Source organism: Microtus oregoni, unplaced genomic scaffold, assembly GCF_018167655.1.
Source record: "Microtus oregoni isolate MIOR12 unplaced genomic scaffold, Mior012 000010F_ref0000083, whole genome shotgun sequence".
Taxonomy (NCBI): Eukaryota; Metazoa; Chordata; class Mammalia; order Rodentia; family Cricetidae; genus Microtus; species Microtus oregoni.
Window position 1 is genome coordinate 52,303,678 of NW_024543069.1, and position 25,083 is coordinate 52,328,760.

Below are 25,083 nucleotides of genomic sequence, written 5' to 3' on the forward strand. Positions count from 1 at the left end.
TGGTGTCTGCCTTCCTTCTCCCAGCATTCAGTCCAGTTTTCTTGGTCTACCTACGTTCTGCCCTATCAACAGGCCAAGGCAGTCTTCTTTATTCATTAACCAATAAGAGCAACACATAATAGACAGACACCAATTGCTTTTAACAACTAAATAATACTCTTATTATGTAAATGTACATTTTTTAAATCTATTTTTCAGTTGAGGTTGTTTCCAGTTTCTGGGTATTGTGTATAAAGCTGCTGTGAACATAGTTGAGCAAATGTCCTTGTGATAGAATGGACTATTTTTTTAGTATAGGCCCAGGAGTGATATAGCTGGATCTTGAGGTAGACCAATTCCCAATTTTTTGTGAAACTGCCATATTGATTTCAAAAGTGACTATACAAGTTTTCACTCCTACTATTATTGAGAAGTGTTCCCCTTTCTCCACATCCTTGCCATTATGATCTATCATTTGTGGTTTTGATCTTAGCCAAGTTGACAGGTGTTAAGATGGAATCTCAGTGTAATTTTGATATGCATCTCCCTGATGGCTAAGGATGGTGAACCTTTCAATAAGTGTTTCTCAGCCATTCCTCTGTAGAAAATTTTGTTTAGATCTGTACCCTATTTTTTAATTGAATTATTTCATTTGGTTGATCTCTAGTTTCTTGAGTTCCTTACACATTTTGGATATTAGCCTTCAGATGTAGAGTCAGTGAAAATCATTTCCCATTCTATAGGCTGCCATTTTTGTCCTTTTGACCTTGTCGTTTGCCTTATAGAAATTTTTCAGTTTCACGAGGTCCCATTTATTTACTGTTTTTCTTAGTGCCTGCTCTATTGGTGTTCTGTTTAGGAAAGTGTCTCCTATGACAATGCCTTCAAGGCTATTCACCACTTTCTCATCTATCAGGATCAGTGTAATTGGATTTGTGTTGAGGTCTTTGATCCACTTGGACTTGAATTTTGTATGGATCTATTTACATCTTCTCCATACCAGCATCCTGTTAGACCAGCACCATTTGTTGAAGATGCTTCCTTTTTTTCCATTGTGTGTTTCACCTGGAATTCACTATGTATTCCAGACAGGCCTGTAACATGCATCAGTCCTCCTGTGTGTGTATGAGATTACAGGTGTGAGCTACCATTCCTGGTTATACAGTTTTACTTTTTTTTTTTTTTTTTTTTGAGACAGGGTTTCTCTGTATAACAGTCCTAGCTGTCTTGCAACTAACTCTTGTAGACCAGGCTGGCCTCGAACTCACAGAAATCTACCTGCCTCTGTCTCCCTAGTGTTGGGATTAAAGGCATTCACCACCACCACCCAGATTATAGTCTTGTTTTTAATGGACACGTTTGTTAACAGTTGTATAGAACTATTAAAACAGTGCAGTCAACACTGTGTAATTGAATGTAATACATGAAAGTGGTTTCTTTTACTATCATCATAATACAATATTTTTTATTTTCTAAGCCTTTAACAATTTTTATACTCAAAAGTTTCTTGATATGCTAGATCAATAATTTTATTTTTGTTTTAGTGAGAATATCTTTAACATCAAAAAAGCGTGAATTACAACTGAATATAGGCAAGTTTTTGATGATCATGTGACCTTGCATTTTTTTTCTCAGCAATGTAGTCACTATTTGCGTAACATTACCTGTGCTGTTTCACTTCTAAGGTATAAACTAACTGAATGCATGTTCGTACCTATTGTGCTTTCTGCAAGCAGCCCTAAATTATTCTTCCCTGTTTTTATAGGTTACTTTATGTCTGTCTTCAGTGCCTCTTTTGTTGGTAGGAGGGTAGTGCTTTTTGCTAATGATGGCTATATTAGATAGCAGCTTGCTGTTTGATCCTGCCCAGTGAGCCTGAAATGTGGTTACCACAGTACTATTACCAGGTATCTGGATAATGATAATGTCCTAGAGTGGGTTCATTTTTCACCTGCCTGACTAATGCCATAATTTTCTGCTGCTGACTTGACTTCAAGTTTGTTTTCAGATGCTGGGAAAACTAGATTCATAGATTTTATGTGCCTTTTCTCTAATGTGCACAGCACTGAAGGAGGTGTGAGAGGGAAGGGAGTGGTGTTCACACTTTCTGGCTCCCTTTCCCCATGGCCTCACCAGTTCTGAAACCCTAGATGCCACTGAGTAAGCATGCAATCATTTCACCCACTTGCTATTTTGCTGAACATTTTGGGAGCTGTTGAGTCTGAGACAGCCCCAACTGAAGAAAAGTATATACAATCTTCACTCCCTTTCCTTGGAGATTCTGCTTCTTCTACTCTATTCATATTCTATATCATATCTTATCCGTTTTCTTCCATTTAATGTTTTGGGGTGGAACACTATCCTGGCTCCTCCCAATTTACTTAACACATGTCTCAGGCTGTTAGATGCCCGAGACTTTGTTTACAACCAAGGGGTTTACAGTGAGGGACAGCAAAACATACAAGCAAAGAAAACATTTTATATGCTTTATGTGCTACAGTGTGGTCTTTTATAGCATCTGATTAAGCCCTAAGATGACATTTAGTAGAGATTTTACTGAGGGACAGGTAACAATTTCAGAGTTACTCTTCCAACAGGGTCTTCAGGGACTATTCTCCAGTAGCTTCCCCAGCTGTGAGACCTTCTTTCTGTATTTATAGTCATCAACTCAGAAAAGATCTATAAAATAGGTGGTGGCTGATATGCATAGGTTGGTATTCTAAAGAACAGGAACTGGGTGGAGAATTTTTTAATCAAATGAACAGACTGACTTTGTAGGTTTGTTTTTAAAGACAAGGTCCCATGTATCTCAGGTTAGCCTCTTAATTCACTTTGTAGCTGACTATAACCTTGAAGTTTTGATCATCCTGTGTCCACCTCTTGACTGAGGTATGAGTCACTATCCCTGGTATTATACCACGCTGGTGAGTGAACCCAGGGCTTCATGTACTCTGCTAACTGAGCTACATCCCAAGCCCGGATTTTTGAAGATGAAGTTCATATACCTTCATTCCTTGGTTAAATTTGATATTTTCCCTTCATTAGGCTTGCCCACCTGTCAGTATGGATGTGTGTGCCCTAAGGATACAGCTTTTCATAGGACTGAAAGCCATCTGCCATTTTAAAAACCACATCATACTTCTGACCAAGGCAGACCCTGAAGCTGTTTCAGAGAAAAGAGAATCACCCAAGAGACTTCTGTAAGTATTCTGCTATCCTGGCACATTGCTGCCAGTTTCTGGAATGAAGTGTAACTGGTGTAATGTGTATGTGTCTTAGTTTTATTTTTTTAAATTAAAACTCAGAATGATCAGATTGGTGGCTTTTCCAGAGAAAATAAAGATACAATGAACTCTAAAATATTGTTTATAATTTAACTTGGAACTTTTATAAGAAATGAATTATTAAATAGTTTCAGTAGCTGTCACCTGTACTGTGGATAAGAATATAAAAGATTAGCCTTCTTTGTGGAATTATGGGGATAGATAGAACGCCTAATGTTAATCCTGGCCACAAAAATTCTCCCTGCTTTTCTTCTTTGGCATTTCAGTACTTAAATTTTTATTCAAAGGTCATTTTATGTTATAAAAGAGCTTATTATATTTTTATATTGAAGAATAATCCATTTTATATTAAAGAAAAAACACAGAAAAGTAAGAGATGACACTTTAAGCCAACTCAGACTTATGTATTTCAACATTTCCCAGTGATGTTTACATGTTGTTTCTGTTAAGATTTTGTGGTCCCTGACATGCTAGACTCATGAAAACCACAATGAAGAGGGATCAGACATGAGGATTGTCAAAGCTGTTGGGTCTGCATGTCCCCAAGTAGGTGGGCTTAGTCTTGGAGAATTGGAAACAAGTTGGCTTACCTGTATATGACAGTAGTAAATGCTACTACTGTGTAATGTGTAAATGTGAAGTGATGTGAACTATGAAAACTGACTATATAAATAGCTAAATACCAGGTAAAATTAAATGAAAGTAATGTATTTGTATTATTTTATAGTACCCAATATTTACAGGAGAAAACTATAGTTTATTAATAACTTGTCTCCTAAGTCTGATCCTTTTCTGTTCTAGAAAAGATGCCAGTGTTAGGAGAAGAATCTCCCCCGTAGCTGAGGCCGGATGGAACCTGTATATTGTGAATACTATTGCACCACTTCAGCTATACAAAGAAATGGTACCTTTTTAGACATCTGATTCTTTTTCATAGAAATTTAGAGTAAAATTGAATGTAAGAGATTGCTTCTAGACAGATATGGCTCTTGTTACTGCCCAACCTCTGCCCTTGTATTTCACTAAGGAAATCTCAAGAGAGGAAAATAAATGGATCTAGTTAATTATACATTCAGTTTGCTGCATCAAGACAGCGTCCAGGCTCCATCAGGACAGCCAAGCATGTTTTCACAGCTTCTGGCATTTCCGAGGCCCCTTACTCATACTTGCCTCTCTTCGACTGGATTCACAGAGCTCGGCCTGGTGCTTGCTTGTGGATCTCTGCATCTGTTTCCATCAAGCTATCCGATGGAGGCTCTATCATGATAGAGGGAGTATTCACAGATCGGATTGCAGAGAAAGATCAGTTTTGTCACCCACTCCACTATTGCCAGGAGTCTTGGCTGATGTCATCTTTGTGGATTCTTGGGAATTTTTCCCTAACACCATAGTGGCTCTCTGTATCAAGAGCTCTCTTTCATTGCTCTCCATCCACTCAACCATCCTGTTCCCTAATTTCACATGCTGCGTCCCCCACCTTTATTGACAGCTTTTGCCCCCAGTTATACAGGAAATCTCATCTAATTCCCCATCCCAGAGATATCCATCTTAGGGTCCTCATTGTTACCTAGCTTCTCTGGAATTGTGAATTGTAGCCTGGTTATTCTTTGCTTTATATCTAATATCCACTTAGGAGTGAGTACATACCGTGTTTGTATTTCTGAGTCTCACTCAGGATGTTTTTTTCTAGTTCCATCCTTTTGACTACAAATTATATGATGTCATTGTTTTTTACAACTGAATAATACTTCATTCGGTAAATGTACCACATTTTCTTTATTCTTTCTTCAGTTGAGGGGCATCTAGGTTATTTCCAATTTCTAGCTATTACGAATAATGTTGCCATGAACATTGCTGAGGAAGTGTCCTTATGGTATGCTTGAGTTTATATATTTTAGAGATCAGCCTTCTGTCATATGTGGATTGGTAAAGATCTTTTACCATTCTGTAGGTTGTTGTTTTGTCTTATTTGCCATGTCGTTTACCTTACAGAAGCTTTTTAGTTTTAGGAGGTCCCATTTATTGATTGTCCCTTTCAGTGTCTGTGCTACTGGTGTCATATTTAGGAAGTGGTCTCCTGTATCAATGCATTGAATGCTACTTCCCACTTCCTCTTCTGTCAGGTTCAATGTAACTGGATTTATATTGGGTTCTTGGTCCACTTGAACTTGAGTTTTGTGTGTGGTGATAGATATGATCTATTTGCAATCTTCTACATGTTGACATCCAGTTATAATAGTTATAATTTGTTAAAGATCCTTTCTTTTTTCCATTGTACCAATTTGGCTTCTTTATCAAAAATCAGGTGTTCAAGGTGTGTGGACTAATTTCAGGGTCTTCAATTCCATTCCATTGGTAGACGTGTCTGTTTTATGGCAATACCGAGCTGTTTTTGTTACTACAGTTCTATAGTAGAGCCAGAAGTCAGGGATGGTGATGACCCCAGAAGTTCATTTATTGTGCAGGATTGTTTTAGCTCTTCTGGCTTTTTGTTTGTTTGGTTTTTGGTTTTTCAAGACAGGGTTTCTCTGTAGCTTTGGTGCCTGTCCTGGAACTGTAAACCAGGTTGGCCTGGAACTCACAGAGATCTGCCTGCCTCTGCCTCCCGAGTGCTGGGACTAAAGGCATGCACCACCACCACCCAGCTACAGTCTACCTTTTTTTTTTTTTAAAGTGAATCTTGTATCCCAGCATATTACTAGAGGTGTTTATCAACTTTAAGAGTTCCCAAGTTGCCGGCGGTGGTGGCGCACGCCTTTAATCCCAGCACTCGGGAGGCAGAGGCAGGCGGATCTCTGTGAGTTCGAGGCCAGCCTGGTCTACAAGAGCTAGTTCCAGGACAGGAACCAAAAGCTATGGAGAAACCCTGTCTTGAAAAATCAAAAAAAAAAAAAGAGTTCCCAAGTAGAGTTTTGGGGGTCACTAATGTATACTATTGTATTATCTGTGAATGGCAATAGTTGGTAGTTTGCCTTCTTTCTTTCCAAATTGTACCCTCTGGACTCCTTTTGTTGTCTTATTGGTCTAATTAGAACGTCAAGTACTATGTAGAATAGATATGGAGAAAGTAAACAGCCTTGTTTTGTTCCTGATTTTAGTGAAATCACTTTGAGTTTCTCTCTGTTTAATTTGATATTAGCTGTTGGCTTGCTGTAAATTGCTTTTATTATGTTTAGATATGTCCCTTGTATTCCTGATATCTCCAAGACTTTTATCCTAAGGGGTGTTGGTTTGTGTTGCAGGCTTTTTTTAGCAGCTAATGGGATGATCATATATTTTTTCTTTCAGTTTGGTTGTATGGTGGATTAAACTGACAGATTTCCATATGTTGAACCAACCCTGCATCTCTGGGATGAAGCCTAATTGGCCATGGCAAATGATTTTTGCGATGTGTTCTTGGATTTAGTTTGCCATTGCCAATATTTTATTGAGTATTTTTGCATCAATGTTCATGAAAGTGTTTGGTCTGTAGTTTTCTTTCTTTTGTTGCATCTTTGTGTGGTTTGGGTATAAAGGTAACTGTAACCTCATAAAAGGAGTTTTGTTCCCTCTGTTTCTGTTTTGTGGAACAATTCAAGGAGTATTGGAATTAGCTATTCTTTGAAATTCTGCACTAAAGCCAGCTGGTCCTGGCTTTTTTTTTTTTTTTTTTTTTTGATTAGGAGACTTTTAATGACTGTTTCTATTCCCTTAGGGGTTATAGGTCTTTTAAAATTGTTTATCTTGTCTTGATCTAATTATGGTATGTGAAACCTATATAGAAAAATGTACATTTCTTTTACATTTTCCAATTTGTGGAGTACAGGTTTTTGATGTTTCTGATGATTCTCTGGATTTTCTTAATGCCTGTTTTTATATCCCTCTTTTTGTTTCTGATTTTGTTAATTTGGATATTCTCTCTCTGTCTTTTGGTTAGTTTGGATAAGGGTTTGTCTATCATGCTGATTTTCTCAGAGAACCAACTCTTTGTCTCATTGATTCTTTGTTTCTATTTTATTAATTTCAGCCTTCAGTTTGATTATTTCCTCATATCTTCTCCTTATGGATGAGTTTGCTTCTTTTTGTTCTAGAATTTTCTGGTGTTCTGTTAATTTGCTAGGGTGGGGGTTTCTCCAACTTCTTTATGTAGGCTTTTAGTGCTCTGAACTTTTCTGTCCCATAAGTTTGGGTATGTTGTGCCTTCATTTTTGATGAAATCTTGGAAGTCTTTGATGCCTTAATTTTTCCTTTGACCCAGGAGTGATTCAGTTGAGCATTATTCAGTTTCCATAAGTTGGTAAGCTTTCAGGAATTTGCATTCTTGATGAATTTTAAGTTTAAGCATGGTGACATGATAAGATACAGGAGGTTTTTCCATTTTTGTTTGTTTGTTTCTGTTGAGGTTTGCTTTGTTGTCAAGTATGTGGTCAGTTTTACAGAAGATTCCATGAGGTGTTGAGAAAAAGGGATATTCTTTTGTGATTGGGTGAGATGTTCTGTAGATGTCTGTTAAGCCCATTTGAGTCATAACATCTCTTAGTTCCCTTATTTCTCTGTTAATTTCTGTCTTGCACACCTGTTCATTTGTAAGAGTGGGGTGTTGACGTTTCCCAATATTAGTGAGTGCAGCTTAATGTGCGATTTAAGCTTTAGTAATGTTTCTCTTGCATGTGTAGGTGCCCTTGTTTTTGGGAAATAGATGTTCAGAATTGAGACTTCATCTTCATTGATTTTTTTCTGTGAAGAATATGAAATGTCTTTCTTCATTTCTCTTGATTACTTTTAGTTTGAAGGTTTTTTTTTGTTAGATATTGGGATAGCTACAACAGCTTTATTCTTAGGTCCATTTGATTGGAAAATCTTTTCCCAATCCTTTGCTCTGAGGAAATGTCTGTTTTTGAAGTTGAGGTGTGTTTCTTGTATGCAGCAGAAGGACAGATCTTGTTTTGCTATCCATTCTGTTTGCCTGTGTCTTTTTATAAGTTGAGTCTGTTGATATTAAGGTATATTAATGACCTATGATTGTTAATGCCTGTGATTTTTTTTGGTGGTAATGTGTGTTTCCTGTCTTTAGGATTTGCTAGTGTGGGATTATTTGTTGTTATATATGTTTTATTATATGTTATATATAATATATTAATATATATTTTGTTATTATATGTTTATGTGGATATAACTAACTTCCCTGGGTTGGAGTTTTGTGGTACAGCTAACTTCCTTGGGGTTTGGTGTTTTCCTTCTAGTGCTTTCTTGTAGGGCTGGATTTGTGAATAGGTATTGTTTAAATTTGTTTTTGTCATGGAATATCTTGTTTTCTCCATCTACGATGATTGAAAGTCTTGTTGAGAACAGTAGTCTGGCTTGGCATCCATGGTCTCTTAGTGTCTGCATAATGTCTGTCCAGGACCTTGCTTTCGGAGTCTCCATTGAGAAATGGGATGTTATTTTGATGGGTCTGCCTTTTTATGTTACATGGTCTTTTTCCTTTGCAGCTCTTTATATTCTTTTTTTATTCTGTATATTTTGTGTTTTGATTATAGGTTTTCTGTAAGCTTCTTGTATCTTCATAGGCATTTCCTTCTTTAGGTTGGGAAATTGTTTTTTCTATGACTTTGTTGACTATATTTTCTGTGCCTTTGAGCTGGACTTCTTCTTCTTCTATCCCTACTAGTCTTAGGTTTGGTCTTTTCATGGTGTCCTAGATGGTGTTCTGGATGTTATATGGTATGACTTTGTTGGCTTCATTATTTTCTTTGAGAGATGAATCTATTTTCTCTGTCATATCATTATTGGTTGAAATCTTTCTTCCATCTCTTGCATTCTGTTGGTTATGCTTGCATCTGTAGTTCATGTTCGTTTACTCAGATTTTCCATTTCCAGGATTCTCTTGGTTTGTGTTTTTTTGATTGCCTCGATTTCAATATTCAAGTCTTGAACTGTTTCTTTAACCTGTTTGATTGTTTTTTCTTGGCTTTCTTTGACAGATTTATTGATTTCTTCCAATTTTTTGTATGTCTTTTTTTTTCGATTTCTTTAAGGGTATTTTTCATTTCCTCTTTAAGGGTCTCTAACATCTTCATAAAGTGATTTTTAAGATTGTTTTCTTCTGCTTCCTCTGCATTGGGATGTTCAAGTTTTTCTTTTGTAGGAACACTAGGCTCTGGTGGGGGCCATATTGCACTTTTAGTGGTTGAATGTATTCTTGCATCTCATCTACCCATCTCTCTTTTTTTCTGTTTTCTTTTTTTTTATTTTTAAAATTTATTTATTTATTAAAAATTTCTACTTCTTCCCCTCCCATTTCCCTCCCACTCTTCCCACTCCCCCTACCCCCTCCTTCTCCAGACCTAAGAGAAGTCAGGGTGCCCTTCTCTGTGGGAAGTCCAAGGCCCTCCCCACCACATCCAGGTCTAGGAAGGTGTGCATCCAAACAGACTAGGCTCCCAAAAAGCCAGTACATAGAGTAGAATCAAAACCTGATGCCATTTTCAATGGCTTCTCAGTCAGCCCTCATTGTCAGCCATGTTCAGAGAGTCTGGTCTGATCACATGCTCATTCAGTCCCAGTCCAGCTGGCCTTGGTGAGCTCCCATTAGATCAGTTCCACCATCTCAGTGGGTGGGCACACCCCTCGAGGTCTTGACTTCCTTGCTCATGTTCTCCCTCCTTCTGCTCTTCATTTGGACCTTGGGAGCTCATTCCAGTGCTCCAATGTGGGTCTCTGTCTCTATCTCCATCCATAGCCAGATGAAGGTTCTATGAAGATATGCAAGATATTCATCAGTGTGGCTATGGGAGAAGGCCAGTTCAGGTACACTCTCCTCTGCTGCCCAAGGACCTAGCTAGGGACATCTCCTTGGACACCTGGGAACCCCTCTAGAGCCAAGTCTCTTGCCAACCCTAAAATGGCTCCCTTAATTAAGATATCTTCTTCCCTGCTCCTATATCCACCCTTCCTCCATCTCAACCATCCCATTCCCCAAGCTCTCCCCATCTTCCCCTTCTCCCTTCTCTCTCCCCATTTCCCCTTCCCCCCACTCTACCCTCACCCCCATTCTCCCAACTTTTGCCCGGCAATCTTGTCTACTTCCAGTATCCAGGAGGATAAGTATATGTTTTTCTTTAGGTTCACCTTCTTTTTATTTAGGTTATCTAGGATCATGAACTATAGACTCAATATCTTTTGTTTATGGCTAGAATCCACGAATGAGTGAGTACATACAATATTCATCTCTTTAGGGCTGGGTTACCTCACTCACTAAAGTGTTTTCTATTTCCATCCATTTGCATGCAAAATTCAAGATGTCATTGTTTTTTTACCGCTGAGTCGAACTCTAAAGTGTATATGTACCACATCTTCTTTACCCGTCTCTTCCTCAATTGGTGCAGGCAGTAACTTTTCCTTTTGACCCTATAGTTGCAGTCGCTGTCTGTTTCTCTTGGAGCCCTTGGTGCAGTAGCTGTCTGTGTCTCAGGGAGCTGCTGAGGTCCTGGGGGGATGGGTGGGCTTGGCGACAGAGTGGGGCTTGTAGATTACAGGGTCTGATGGTGGGATGGTAGAGCAGCCTGCCTGCAGAAAGCTTTCCTGCTGACTGGCTAGTGGAGCTGAGATGGGCATGGGAGGGGCTCCGGCTTTTGCCTAGGAGTCTGGGCTGTCCAGCTGGGAGACTGGTCACTCGCCTCTTGGTCTGCTTTATGCAGTCACTCTCTGTGTCTCAGGGAGCCACTGAGGTTGTGGGATTGGTGGCTTTGGGGCAAAGTGGGATTACAGGATCCTCTCAGTGAGTGGTGGAGCAGCTTGCCTTTTGATCTGCTCTGTGCAGTTTCTGTCTGTGTTTCAGGAAGCTGCTGAGGTCACAGGGGATGGGTAAGTTTTCAATGTATTTTCCTAGTATATGAAATTATGGAAGCAGGTAATGACCATTGTTGCCTCACTGGTGATATCAGTTTTGGTAATATAGTTAAGGATTGACTGACTTGTTTCTGATACTTATCAGCGTTGTCATGGAAAGTGTTGGATCTCATCTAAAAGTGACTCCTAAAGTCTGATGATGTCGATAAAGAAGGTTAGCCAGTGATGGTTTTTGTATGCCCATTGTGAATATGGAAATAGATGTCATTGTTAGTTACAAGGTGAAACTCAACAGGGGAACTTTGTCCTTAGTTTGAAAAAGTTAAGTCATGGACCTTTCAAGAAAAAGTTAATTATTTCAAATGTCTTCAAAACCTTATCAAATTAGGAACAAATTATTGATAACTACACTATCAATATTATTATATCATTTGGAATTTCTTCGTGCTTTAAGCTACTAACAAAATAATGTTTGTCATCATATTTGTATTAACTGGCCTATAGATTTGCTAAGGTCCTATTAAAGGGTCAGATTAGTATTTTTGCCAACTTGACACAAACAAGAGTTATCTGGAACGAGGAGTCACATTAGAGAAAATTCCTCCATCAGATGGGCCTTAGGCAAATTTGTAGGGTATTTTCTTGATTGTGATTTATATGGGAGGGCCATGTTCCCTGGGGCAGTGCCATCCTTGAGCAGGTGGCCCATGATAGTATAAGAAAGCAGACGGAGGGTACTGAGGGCTGCAGTGATGCATCAGTGGTTAAAAGCACTTGTTGCTATATTAGGGAATGCAAGTTCACTTCTCAGCATCCATGCATGATGTCTTCGAACTATCCAAAACTCCAGCTCCAGGGGATCTGATGTGGCATCTCTTCTGACCTCCAGGCATTCATAGAGTACACAGACATATATGCATACAAAACATTCAAACATTCATACACATAAAATTAAACAAGTAAGTCTAAAAAATAAGAGGAGGAGAAGGACAAGAAAACAGGCTGACCAAGCCTAAGCAGTGTTCTTGCTGGTCTACATTTCAGTTTCTGCCTCCAGGTTTCTTCATTGGCCTTCATTAGTGATGAACTGTGTGATGGGTAAACCAAATAAATAAACCCTTTCCTCCCCAAGTTGCCTTGGATGGTGGTGCTTTATCACAGCAATAAAAAACAAACTAAGATAATATTCAACCACATATTTAGTTACTTTTTGTGTTTATATACCTATATGTTAATTTTATTAGCAAAATATAATGAAGTTCTTAAGAGTGGGGACAGGGTGAGGAATTGGTGATCTTTCTTCAGCAACACTACCTATTTTTCTTCTTGTTTCAGGTAGACTACAGTAACACCTACAAGACTGTGAAAACCCAGAGCTGTATCCACTTGCTTAGTGAGGCTCATCTGCTAGTGAGAGCTGCCCTGATGGAGAGCAGTCGACTGGAGCCTGCAGAGAAAGCAGAGCTCTTAGAAGCTTTTAAGGAAAGCTGTGGGCATCTTGGAGACTGTTACAGCAGGTCTGTGAGGCCTTTTAAGCCTTGTTATAGAATTTTATATGTACTTACCAGGATTTTTATTTCTGGGAGTTGGATCACTTTTTTCATTTATTTTACAGTCATTTCTTAAATGCATGTTGAGTGTCAGGTACTGTGGTATAGAGATACAAAGTGAATATGATCTGCCCAATCAATGTCTTGAAAGTGTCATAGTTTGTTAGAGAAATAAATAGTAAACCCATTACCAAACTTTTGAATTTGCAGGGTGGCTTTATTTATTTACTTTATTTATTTTCTTTATTTTATATTATATTTATTTTCAGGATTTGAGGGGCACATGACCAGGGAAAAGACCTGAGATAGCTTTGGTACTTGTTTCTTGTCTGTTAGCTTGAGGGAGGCATGTAGAAGGAGCAGCAGGCTGCATTCCTGCCCAGCTCCTGGCTGCCTGGCTAGCTTATGCCTCAAAATAACAGCACATAAATTGTATTCTTTTAAACACTGCCTGGCCCATTATCTCTAGCCTCTTACTGGCTAACTCTCACATCTTGATTAACCCATTTTCAATAATCTGTGTAGCACCACGCGGTGGTTGTTTACTGGGAAAGATTCAGCATGTCTGACCTGGCGACTGGCTCCATCGCGTCTGGCTCACCTCCCTTCTTCCCAGCATTCTGTTCGGTCTACTCCGCCTATCTAAATTCTGCCCTATTGGGTCAAGCAGTTTTCTTTATTAATTAACCAATGAAAGCAACAGATAGAAAGAAGCACTCCCACATCAGAGGCGTGTCACTGAAGCAGTCTGATATTTTTTCTTTTTCTTTTATTATTATTATTAAAAATTTCCACCTCCTCCCATTTCCCTCTTCCTCCTCCCACTTCTCCTCCCCCTCCCTCTCCAGTCCAAAGAGCAGTCAGGGTTCCCTGCCCTGTGGGAAGTCCAAGGTCCTCCCCACTCCATCCAGGTCTAGGAAGGTGAGCATCCAAACAGACTAGGCTCCTACAAAGCCAGTGCAAGGTCCAAACGAGGAGCAGAAGGAGGGAGAACATGAGCAAGGAAGTCAGGACCGCAAGGGGTGCATCCACTCACTGAGACATTGGGGCTGATCTAACAGGAGCTCACCAAGGCCAGCTGAACTGGGACTGATGGAGCATGTGATCAAACCAGACTCTCTAAATATGGTGGACAATGAGTGCTGACTGAGAAGCCAAGGACAATGGCACTGGGTTTTGATCCTTCTTAAGTCTGATATTTTAATATCAGTAATCTGTGCTCTCTTGATATCACAAAGGACTACTAAGGTCAATAGAGATTTTTATTTCTGAGAACCATGTATATAAAAGTTTTTGTAAACAATTGTTTTACAGGTGTACTTAATTTGGGCAAATGATTATAAATGACTGAAATAGGCTATGCTGAACCATAAATGCCATTATTTTAGAGGCATATTAAATATTACAATTCATGCCAGTTGGGGTTGTGATGTACATCTTTAATCCCAGCACTCAGGAGACAGGGGCAGGTAGATCTCTGACACTGAGGTCCACCTGGTCTACAGAGTGAGTTACAAGATTACAAGAGATCCAGAGATATACAGGGATACCCTGTCTTGAAAAACCAAAAATTAAAATGAAAATTCACTTGATGAATGATTGCTTTTCCACCTTAGTTGTGTTCAGGAAAAAAGAAACTGCAAATTAGAGTGACTTTATAAAATCAAATATGGTTGCCAGGGGCAGCGGAAAAGCACCGTGCGTCTCATTCTTTGGAAAGCATCACCTGTGTTCTTACTAACTGTGTTAAGTAGCTGACTTCAAATGCATATTTGAAGCCTTTTAAAATTTCTCTCTTTAGGCTTGACACGGAGCAATCCCACCTCGCCTTGCCATACTATAAGATGTCTGGATTGTCTCTGTCTGAAGTTTTGGCCCGTGTGGACTGGACAGAAGACAGTGAATCACAGAAATATGAGAGAGGATTAATATTCTATATTAACCATTCACTTTATGAAAACCTGGGTGAAGAATTAAATGCAGTGAGTATAGTTTCCTATACTGTTACAGCTTCTGTTTTTAACTTTTTAATTTAATAATTTCTTTTAGTAAATAGTATTTAGAACTTAAGTTCCAAATACTTTTTTCTTTTTTCCCCACTAAAACAAAAAAATCAATATGTTCTTTTCTTCTTTAATGATTTTAGAATTATAACCTGAACAAAAGTTTAGGGTTCGCCTTCTTCTATTTCCTTAGTATTTAGCATGGAGGTGTTATCTGTTGTGATTGAGGGACCTGCCCAACCATAGTAACATCCATTTCCGAAGTGAAAGATAGAATCAAGTTGCTGCCTTCCTTTGTTTTTTTTTTTAACTCTATTTGACCTATTTTTTAAGTGTCCAAAACATTATTATAGATTATTTTTAATCCTTTCTGTGTTTTAAGCAGAGTTGGATATTGTAATACCATATACTTAGAGATTTCAAGGGGAGTAAAATTTCTTTTGAATTACATTAGAGCATATTTTTTAACTAAGTTGTAGTTTTTAAATTGTAGACTTTTGAATATAATAGCATTTTCTCCAATGTGATTGAAGTTAGAAAAGTTGGTCACAAATTGGTATATATTTTTCCTTGATTTTTTTCTTATTGCATCTCTGCAGACAGATCATGTCCTCTCATTTCTAGTTTCCCAAATTGTCTCATGAACACTGTTTCTAAATCATAACTTATTCTTTATCTATTGACTTTATATATATACACACATTCCTTTTTTTCTTTTTATACTGCTTCCCATTGGCTAACCTTTTATTCTTTGCTCATACTTGTCAAAGGAAGTAGCAGCAAAAGTGGCTCAGATATTTCATGTGGCTGAGCCAAAGCAACTGCCTCATGTCCTCTGTAGTCCCTCTATGAAGAATATTGATCCTTCAACTGCCTTGCATTATTTAAAGAAGCTGGATACTCATGAATCTTCAACAGTCTTAGTGACCTTGACCAAGGCAGCAGTGGCCTTGAAAATGGGAGATCTTGACCTGTACAGGACTGAAGTGAAGAGCCATTCAGAGGTAGAGTACCAGGCCTGGTGTTGGCTACAGTCTGAGAGGATTGGAGGTGGTCCCAATGCACTTGGCTTTCTTCTGCCTTCTTTGTACCTCATGACTACGTTTTTTTTTTTTCTTTTCGAGTTAGGGTTTTTCTGTATAAATGCACTGGCTTTTCTGGATTATGCTCTGTATACAAGGTTAGGCTGAAACTCACAGAGAGCTGCATGCCTCTGCCTCCTGAGTGCTGGGATTAAAGGCATGAGCCATCACCTCCAGGCCTACCTCATGGTTTCTTAATAATAGATAATAGACATTATTAGATGGGGACTGCTCTAAGTGGGATTTTAGACTGGCAAATGAAACAAAAGAAAAATGACTGATAAATATCAGCAGAGGCTTTCATCATCTTAGTGTCACATACATTCAGAATATTATGTTTGATACAAAAGAGTATAAGAACAGTACCCACAGCTGCCCATCAAAGGAAGTGTAAGGTCTGACAGTGTATTCACTGGAAGCACAATAGGGTGTTGAGGTGTTTTTAGTATACAAAGAAGGATATTAACTGTAAACGATAGGAGTCTAATAGGTCAGAAATGCTCTCCACTCAGGAAAACCACAAGTGACACCATGGACTAGTGGATATTTAAATGGTGCACCAAAGGAAGAAAGGTTATTTATTTATTTATTTATTTATTTAGAAAGAGGGATCATTTAGGACAGAGGCCAAAGATGGGGATGAAGGATAATTTTGCACTCGTTTCCTAGGCCTAGTCTAAATTGCTTGCATGGAGTATTTCATTTCATTCTCGTTTAGTGCTGATATCAGTGTTGTCACAACTGCTTACACACGAGAGCCCTGAGACCCAGAGCTGAAATTATTTGTTTCTGATTGCACAGTTGGTCATCTTGAACTATCAAGGTGACTTTAGAGCCTGGGCCTTGTTGTTATTGTTGCCTGCTTGGTCAAATGTTTCCAGTATAAACATGTCTTCTAAAACAGGGGAAAGAAATCATTATACCAGGAGACAATTTGCTAGGAGAAGAAGTCAGCCCTAGGGCATCTGCTTGGAAATGAGTAGAATTCTGAAAATCAGAGTTTTCTTTACATAATTTTGAGAATCATATATATTCCTAATCTAAAATTCTTTACAAAATAGAATATCTCTAAGTTTAGTTCTCTATAAATTATTTACATAAGACAGCTAATAATCTCCTTTTTGGGACAAGAGGATAAGAATGGAAATAAAGTGTTAACAACTTTCCCCAGATGTGTGCATTGGGATATACATGTGAACTGAGTCACGTGCACTTCATTTCAACATTTCTTTCTGAACCTGAAGGTGAAGCTGCTGTACGGCTTCATTCTGGAACCTCGGCTGTTGATTCAACACTGGAAAGGACAGATTGTTCCTACTGAGCTTGCAATTCACTTGAAGGAAACTCAGCCTGGATTGCTTCTGGCTTCAGTCCTGGGCTTACAGAAAAATGGTAAAATTGGAATTGAAGAAGCAGATTCTTTTTTTAAGGTTTGTCCAGTTAAAAATATAATTTCTCTGAATGACCTGATAGAAACCAAAGGAGAGTAAAGAATAGAACTGAAGTGAATTTCATTTGTCTTTGAAAGGACAGACTTCTTTTATGTGCTTTTTATTATTATAATTATTATTATTATTAAAAATTTTCACCTCCTCCCATTTCCCTCCCCCTCCCCCAACTTCTCTCCCCCTCCCTCTCCAGTCCAAAGAGCAGTCAGGGTTCCCTGTCCTGTGGGAAGTCCAAGGTCTTCCCCCCTCCATCCAGGTCTAGGAAGGTGAGCATCCAAACAGACTAGGTTCTTACAAAGCCAGTATATGCAGTAGAATCAAAACCCAGTGCCATTGTCCTTGGCTTCTCAGTCAGCCCTCCTTGTCAGCCACGTTCACAGAGTCCGGTTTGATCACATGATCCATCAGTCCCAGTACAGCTGGCCTTGGTGAGCTCCCATTAGATCATCCCCACCATCACAGTGGGTGGGCGCACCCCTCGCAGTCCTGATTTCCTTGCTCATGTTCTCCCTCCTTCTGCTCCTCATTTGGACCTTGGGAGCTCAGTCCAGTGCTCCAATGTGGGTCTCTGTCTCTATCTCCAGAGGACAGACTTCTGTATAATCAGTTTGTAATGTAAATATACAGATTAAAAGAATGTGTCTGCAGAATGTTCATGCACAGAACCTAGAATATATCTATATCTTTGCTCTTGCCATGGCAGTCAAGCCAAATTTATAAGCTACGCGACCACATGGTTGAGCAATAGCTCTGTTTCACATCTGGCTCAGGATTTATGTGAGGTACCCTGTTTTCAAGGTCCTGTGTGGAAAGGATGAAGACACAATTCCTCAGCTTTTGGTAGACTTCTGGGAGGCTCAGCTTGTAGCTTGTCTCCCCAACATGGTTCTTCAGGACCTCTTCTTCAAGCTTACTACTCAGTACATCTGGAGGATATCTAGGAGGCAATGCCCTGATACCATACCACTGAGAACAGCAGAGGATTTGGTAAGATAATGAAATAGTGCCTTAAATGCATACGCTGCATGCTGCAATAATGTGTTCTTACTTTTGTTTTATTTTTTTTTATTTTTTCTTTTTTATTAAAATTTTTAATAAAAAAAAACAAGTTTCCACCTCCTCCCAGCCTCCCATTTCCCTCCCCCTCCTCCCACCCTTCTCCCCCTCCTCCCACTCTTCTCCCCCTCCCCCCACTCCTCTCCCCCCTCCCTCTCCAGTCCAAAGAGCAGTCCGGGTTCCCTGCCCTGTGGTAAGTCCTAGGTCCTCCCCCATCCGTCCATATCTAGGAAGGTGAACATCCAAACTGGCTAGGCTCCCACAAAGCCAGCACATTAAGTAGGATAAAAACCCCATGTCATTGTCCTTGGCGTCTCATCAGCCCTCATTGTTCGCCATGCTCAGAGAGTCCAGTTTTATCCCATGCTTTTTCAGTCACAGTCCAGCTGGCCTTGGTGAGCTCCCAGTAGATCAGCTCCACTGTTTTGTTTTATTTTTGAGAGAGAAAGCTAGAAAGAGAGATCAGATGCTGCGTGCAGAGCCTAAAGGTCACTCTCAGGAATTATTCTCAGGAACTCTGTGCATTTCTTTTGCAACAAAGTCTCTAATTGACCTACACACTATGAATTAGGCTGTACTAGTTAACATGAGAGCCCCAAGAATCTTCCCTTCTGCTTCCTCACCATTGAGATTACAAATGTGTACTGTCATACCTGACATTTTTGTCGGTTCTAGTACTCAAAATTCAGGTCTTCATTCTTGTGACATAAACACATTGCCTACTGAGGCTATCTTTCTAGCCTCCACCTTGTGTTTAATGCTTAGAATGTACCTGAAGTTACCCACATTTTACATACTTTCCCATTCTAAAGAGCATCACCTTGGACAGCTAAGATGGCTTATCAAGTAAAGGCCCTTTCTGCCAAGTTTCATCTAAGGCCTAAGCTCCATATTTGGGATTCACAGTAGGAGAGAACTGACTCCTGAAAGTTGTTTTCAAATCTCTACATGTGTTTCAGTACACCCACAAGCGTACACCCATAGCACACACAAACACACACACACACAAAATAAATAAAATTTAAAGACTACCCCCTAGAAGCCAGGTGTCACGGCACACACCTTTAACCCTATTACTCAGGAGGCAGAGGAAGGTAGATGTCTATAAGGTCTGAGACAGCCTGATCTACAAAGGGAATTCCAGGCCAGCCAGGTCCCACAGGGACCCTACTCAAATTTCACACGCTTAAAATAATGAATGCTCCTGTAGTCCTCTGTTCCCCCGTGCAGTGCCACAGCATGTGAAGGATGTTTCCCAGAGCACTACCTCACCTGTACTTGTTAGTGGAGGACTGAGTAAAGGGGGGCCTCTCTGAAGAATTTTGGAAGGCCTGAGGCAAGGGGCAGCAGCACTGTGCTTCTGTCTCCTGTCAGGGGCACACTCAGCTTTAGGTGTGTTTTGGGCAGTTGTAGCAGCCCTTGCTCCCCATCCTACCCTGTTTTCTTCTTTCAGCCCAGTCTTCGTGACTGCTGTGCTTACTCTGCAGTGACTGAAAAGGTTACCAGTATCATGTCTTAGACAAAGGGTACTCAATGGGATCATATCAAGACCTTACAGGGATGCTTTGTAATCCCTAAACGATATAAATAAAACTCATTTCCACCGTTACCTTTAATTCTTTTTAAATACATGGGTTTTTTTGTTGTTGTTGTTGTTGTTGTTGAGACAGGATTTCTCTGTGCAACAGCCGTCGCTGTCCTGGAATTAGCTCTGTAGACTTCAAACTCTGTGGGCTCAAACTCACAGAGATCCACCTATCTCTCCTCCTCAGTGCTGGGATTAAAGGCATGCACCCCTAACACCTGGTGAATATAATTGTCTTAAGAACAGTGTTATTCTTTGTTTCTAGAAAGCACTTCTGTTGAATATTTTTAAATTTCAAAATGTTAGGAAATAGTTATTGCAAATTATTTGGTGTGGAAGCAATGAGACTGCAACCTTTTCCAGGGAAAGACATTCTAAAAGTCTTTTTTCCCCCAGGAGAGTATGTAACTGAGTCTGAGATGTGGCATAGGATTTTAATGAGTGGATGAAGAAATTGTTTGTTTTCCTGTTATTTTTGACTTGTGATGCATTTCTGTAATGTTTCAGATAAATGCCTGCAGTCATTTTGGCTTAGTCTATCCATGGGTTCATGTCTTAACATCATCTGATTCCTTAGCCGATAAAAATTACACAGAAGACCTTTTGAAATTACAGGTAAAAAAATGTCTCTTTTATTTTTTAAATATGCAATATACTATAATATACAATTTAAATATAATGTGATATCAAATGGCTTGTTAATTTAGAATATAGCTTTTGGGGGCAAGAATCTATAGGCTTCTGCCTAGAATCACGGACACATGTGGCGTCTAAGCTGAGAAGCTGGTCTCACTGCAGGTAATGGGTAAGATTCGACACTGTGCAACTGTCCTCGTTTTTAGGCTGAAAACACCTGTGAGAAATAAAAGTGTATAAATATAGGGATGCTTTGTAAGCCTGAATTTTGTTTAATGTGGCCTAACAAAATTTAAACTTCTTACCCAAGCTACCACTACCATCTGTCTTATGAAAAATATGTTCACATAGCCAGTTTATCTCACCCCAGAAGAGAATTTTTCTAAAGAATTGTGGGACACAATTGATGTACAGGAATTCTGACTGTAACTGTTTCTGCATGTGCTGTGGTAGGTCTGGCTATGTATATCTTTTAATGCTGCTTATTGATCCAAAGACCAAATATAACTTTTGCCTTTCTTTTGTTTGGTTTAGTCACTGTAGCTGGCTATATATAACAATCACTATTTCATATTAGGGATTCTCTAAATTCACAGATACTCTTGATAAATTCAGGCTCATTGACCATCCTTGCCCTCCATGACTCCCGAGGCCTGATGCGAGTAGCTCTCTTGTGAGCCTGTGCTGTCCGCACAGCTCTCTTCTCTGTGGCTTCACATCCAGATGCTAAAGGATGTGTTGCATGTGTTTCCTTATACCCAATGAATGGCCTTTATGGATTTTCATTCTGCTTGATACCTTTACGCTTTTGAGTATAAAATTCTTGATATAAACTTTGGGAATTGGTGTCAACGTGATTATTATTAATTTTAGAGCCAGCTGTTGAGTTGGGGATGGGCTAGGGAAGGAAAGTCAAGAGGCTAGATCTTTAGGCTCAGACTTCAGGCTGTGTGGCCTACATCCTTCTGTTAAATCACCAGAGTTGAGCATGGTGGCCTATGCCTGTAATTTGGCACTGAGGAGGATGAGGCAGAAGGATACAAGTTCAGCCTCATTAATTTGTTAGTTAACCACAACAATCTATCACCAAAGAAGATTCTTTCACTGTCTCTTATTTTTAGGTTCTGTGTGATACTGAAACTCCCATGTTAGCCGCTCATTTGTTCATTTTATAGCTACTGTCTGAGAATGAGTTGTACAAGTGTAGTAGGTAGCTTTGGGCCTTGTCCTCCCAGAACACACAGAGCAGTGATGTCATTAAAATTGTAATTGTACTATGCTGTGAAATTTCTATTGATAAAACTTCAAAGCACATTTATGATCACAGTCAAAGATATAATTCAGTGATCATTTAAAATCCCTGTAGGCAACAAAAGATGGATTTTTTCTTTTACTTATTCCATTCAATTAAACTTTCTCGTTTGACTGAGAAATTAAAGCCAATACTTAGTATTGAAAAGAGTTTCTTCATTGCTATCATTTTGTTCTATTTTTTTCTCTGTGTTATTTGTCCTATTTGGTGTTTCTGTAGAGATGACTTCATTTGTTTCTTTATGTGGCATCTTGAATTTACTTATACTCTTCAGGACAAAGTATTGCTTCTAGTATTCTCTAGGGGATAGCTTGGTGGACAATAATTCTTTTCTCTTATTTATAGCATGAAAAGTTTTTCTTTCTCTTTTTCTTATGGCAGAGAGTTTTCCTGGGCTTTGCCAGCAGTCAGGTTGGCGACTGTGGTCTTTGGGTGCACTGCACTCTTCTGGCTTTTTTCTCGCATCTTCTTTGTTTTGTACATTTAGTGTTTTCATTTGATGTTCCATGGAGAATTTCTTCTCTGGTCCTATTTGGTGTTCTGGGTGCTTCTTATATCTGTATTGTTGTGTCTTTCCTTAGTTTGGGGAGTTTTCGATAATTATATTAAAAATCTATTCTATGCCATTGATATGTGATTCTTTTCTCTCATCTGTGCCTGTGCTTCATAGATTTCTCTTCTCACAATGTCCCCAATTTTCCTTTTCTTGGAATTTTTGTTTTTAAAGATAAAGAAATATACTGATTAAACTTTTCTAAATTTTTCCCTAGTTATGCTTCTTTCTCAATTATCCATAGATCAGGTAATCTCAGCCATTAATAAAAACATGACCATCAGAGCTCCCAAAGGCTTTCTTTGGCTCCCATTTAGGAGGTTGGAGGTTTAGAATCACCAGACAGCATTTCCAAATTGTGGCTATTTCCCCACCCCCAGTGGGTTGGTATGTTTGTCTGTTGTCCTTAGTTACTATAGGGCATATTTGTGTAATAATTAGTATAAAATCTGAAAGTTGTTGATAGGTTAGAGAGAACACTGACTAGTGAATACCTTGCTCTTTTTCCAGGTTGTCCTGGTTCCTACCCCTTCTATACCACCTCCCCATGTACTTGCCTGTAAAAATAGAGAATCAGAGAAATCTACCAAATCAGAGTTGAGGCAGAGAGATCTTGGTAGGAGAAAGTAATAAATAGTGTATGTGTTAAGAAGGGAGGTGGAGTCGATTTCTAGTTCTGAAAAAAAAATGAAGATGTCTAAGAAACCAATCTCAACAGGATTTTACAGAGTAACAGTGATCTTTGGCCATTTTTAGTCCAGTGATAGAAGTTTTGGTGAGTATTTATTTATTTGAGATAGTGTCTCATTTTGTGGGCAGGTTAACCTGAAATTCACTGTGTGATTCACGGTGCCACCAAATTCTGGGCTCTTCAATACTGCCTCTCTCAGTAAAAGGTTTATAGAGTATGATGCCACCACACCTGGCTCCTATTATCTGGGTCCCAGAGAATAAACTCAGGTCATCAGGCTTTGGTGGCATATTTGCATACCTGCCCAGCCATCTACCCATCCCACAATCACTTTTAAAAAATATATTCAATTTTCTTTGTGGTTACTGTTCTAGTTTGATCCTGTTGCTATGAAAACACCAAAATCAACTTAGGACAGGAGAATGTTTATTTGATTTATACTTCTAGATCACAGTGGATGGAAGATAAGGAAGAAGTTCAACAGGAGCCTGAAGGCAGGACTTCCTGCTAGTTATTCTATGCAACATTGCCTTCGATCAGGGAACTCACTTAGAGTCAAGGAAACACAACAGAAACCATGATGGATGTTCCTCTCTAATTTGTCCTATGCTCATGTTTAGCTGGCTTTCTGATACAGTCCAGGACCAGTTGCCCAGGGAACAGTGTTGCCCATCTTGCCCACAGTGAACTTCATCTCTCAGTGCTGGGTTTATAGGGTTTGATGACATACCTGGCTGAGCCTTCATATCTCAGTGCTGGATGTAGCATAATTAATGAAAACTCAGAAAGAGAAATTGGGTTCAACCTGAAGGTCAGAAAAGCAAGATAGCCAACCACTGACTCTTATCTAGACCTTAGTCTGCAATGGTGATCCTGCCTCCAGGAATCTCAGAATAAAACTGTTTCTGAGAGTTGTCTCCTCCCATTTTATAATCCTCTCTAGTTCTGGGATTAAAGGTGTGTACCACTACTGCCTAGTTTCTGTGGCAAACTAGTGAGTCTACTGGGATTAAAGGTGTGTTTTATTGCTGCCTGGTCTATAAGGGTGGCCAGTATGGCTCTTTTACTTTTCAGATCCTCAGGCAAGTTTTATTTATTAAAATACAAGGGAAATATCACTACAACTGGATGTATAGGGTACGATGCTACACCTGGCTGAGACTTCATCTCTCAGTGCTGGGGCATGCCTGATTAAGTATAGCTTAGTGTTGCTTATTATACTGACTTTTAAATTCTTAGCAATATAGCTAAAAGGAAGTAAAACTTTACAAGTAACCCATGTTGTGCTTCCCTGACTAGTTTCATTTCACCTCTGGTTTGGTACCCATGCTTTTCCTCTTCCTGCCACACCCATAATCCTGTTTAATCAAGAGTCAGGAGAGAAGCAACTTGTGCCTCCTTGTATGTTGGGAGATACTGTGAGTGGAAGAGTCTTACTTTATTTCATCTTTGCTATCTTAGTGCCAGGAAATTATTCAGCTTGGTAAGAAAAGATACCAACCTTATTTTCCTGGCCACTCCTTGGTAGACATCTGGAATAAAATAATCATGCTGATTAAGAATGTATAGTAGATGTTCCAGATTGTCCTGTAACTCTGAGAAGATGCTGTAGCAAAAGAAGATAGAGTGAAAGAAATTAAGCCATAACTATATCTCTTAATAGGAAAAGACAAAATAGAAATTATTTTGATGGTAGAATAAAAAAATGCTATAGAATTTAAGAGTAAAAAGGTTGCTTGAAAGGAAAAACTAGTAAATCTATGAATATTGAAGTACTGCTTGTGCTCGTCATTTTCTGTGTGCCAGGTGGTGTTGATACAAATGACTAGGTTCTAAATAGTCCCTTTAAAAAGAATTACTGTTTCTATCGGGGGAGCAGTGAGATACATGCCACAGTATATGTCTAACTTAGAGGAAAACTTGGGGGACTCAGTTCTCTCCTATTATCTGGGTCCCAGAGAATAAACTCAGGTCATCAGGCTTTGGTGGCATATTTGCATACCTGCCCAGCCATCTACCCATCCCACAATCACTTTTAAAAAATATATTCAATTTTCTTTGTGGTTACTGTTCT

The 25,083-nt window shown here is 39.2% G+C and overlaps 2 protein-coding genes across 4 annotated transcripts in view; one reads left to right on the forward strand and one right to left on the reverse strand.

The window, feature by feature from the left end:
* Hps3 (HPS3 biogenesis of lysosomal organelles complex 2 subunit 1) overlaps positions 1–25,083 on the forward strand; it is a 60,115-nt gene that overhangs the window by 27,581 nt on the left and 7,451 nt on the right. For both annotated transcript variants that reach the window (XM_041659135.1, XM_041659136.1), the window contains exons 7-14: positions 3,025–3,179; positions 4,065–4,167; positions 12,429–12,610; positions 14,445–14,625; positions 15,417–15,650; positions 16,973–17,158; positions 17,975–18,163; positions 20,325–20,432. In XM_041659135.1, coding sequence (XP_041515069.1) covers positions 3,025–3,179; positions 4,065–4,167; positions 12,429–12,610; positions 14,445–14,625; positions 15,417–15,650; positions 16,973–17,158; positions 17,975–18,163; positions 20,325–20,432 — 1,338 coding nt within the window. The remainder of the gene's footprint in view (positions 1–3,024; positions 3,180–4,064; positions 4,168–12,428; positions 12,611–14,444; positions 14,626–15,416; positions 15,651–16,972; positions 17,159–17,974; positions 18,164–20,324; positions 20,433–25,083) is intronic.
* Positions 20,438–25,083, reverse strand: part of LOC121452826 (ceruloplasmin) — a 55,861-nt gene continuing 51,215 nt past the window's right edge. Inside the window, exons 19-20 of one of the 2 annotated variants that reach the window (XM_041659132.1) lie at positions 24,511–24,615; positions 20,438–20,670 (exon numbers count right to left, since the gene is read on the reverse strand). In XM_041659132.1, the coding sequence (XP_041515066.1) occupies positions 24,512–24,615 (104 nt within the window). In that variant the 3' untranslated portion in view covers positions 20,438–20,670; position 24,511. Of the gene's footprint in view, positions 20,671–23,797; positions 23,815–24,510; positions 24,616–25,083 lie in introns of those variants that run through there. The other variant, XM_041659133.1, reaches the window with a different exon arrangement.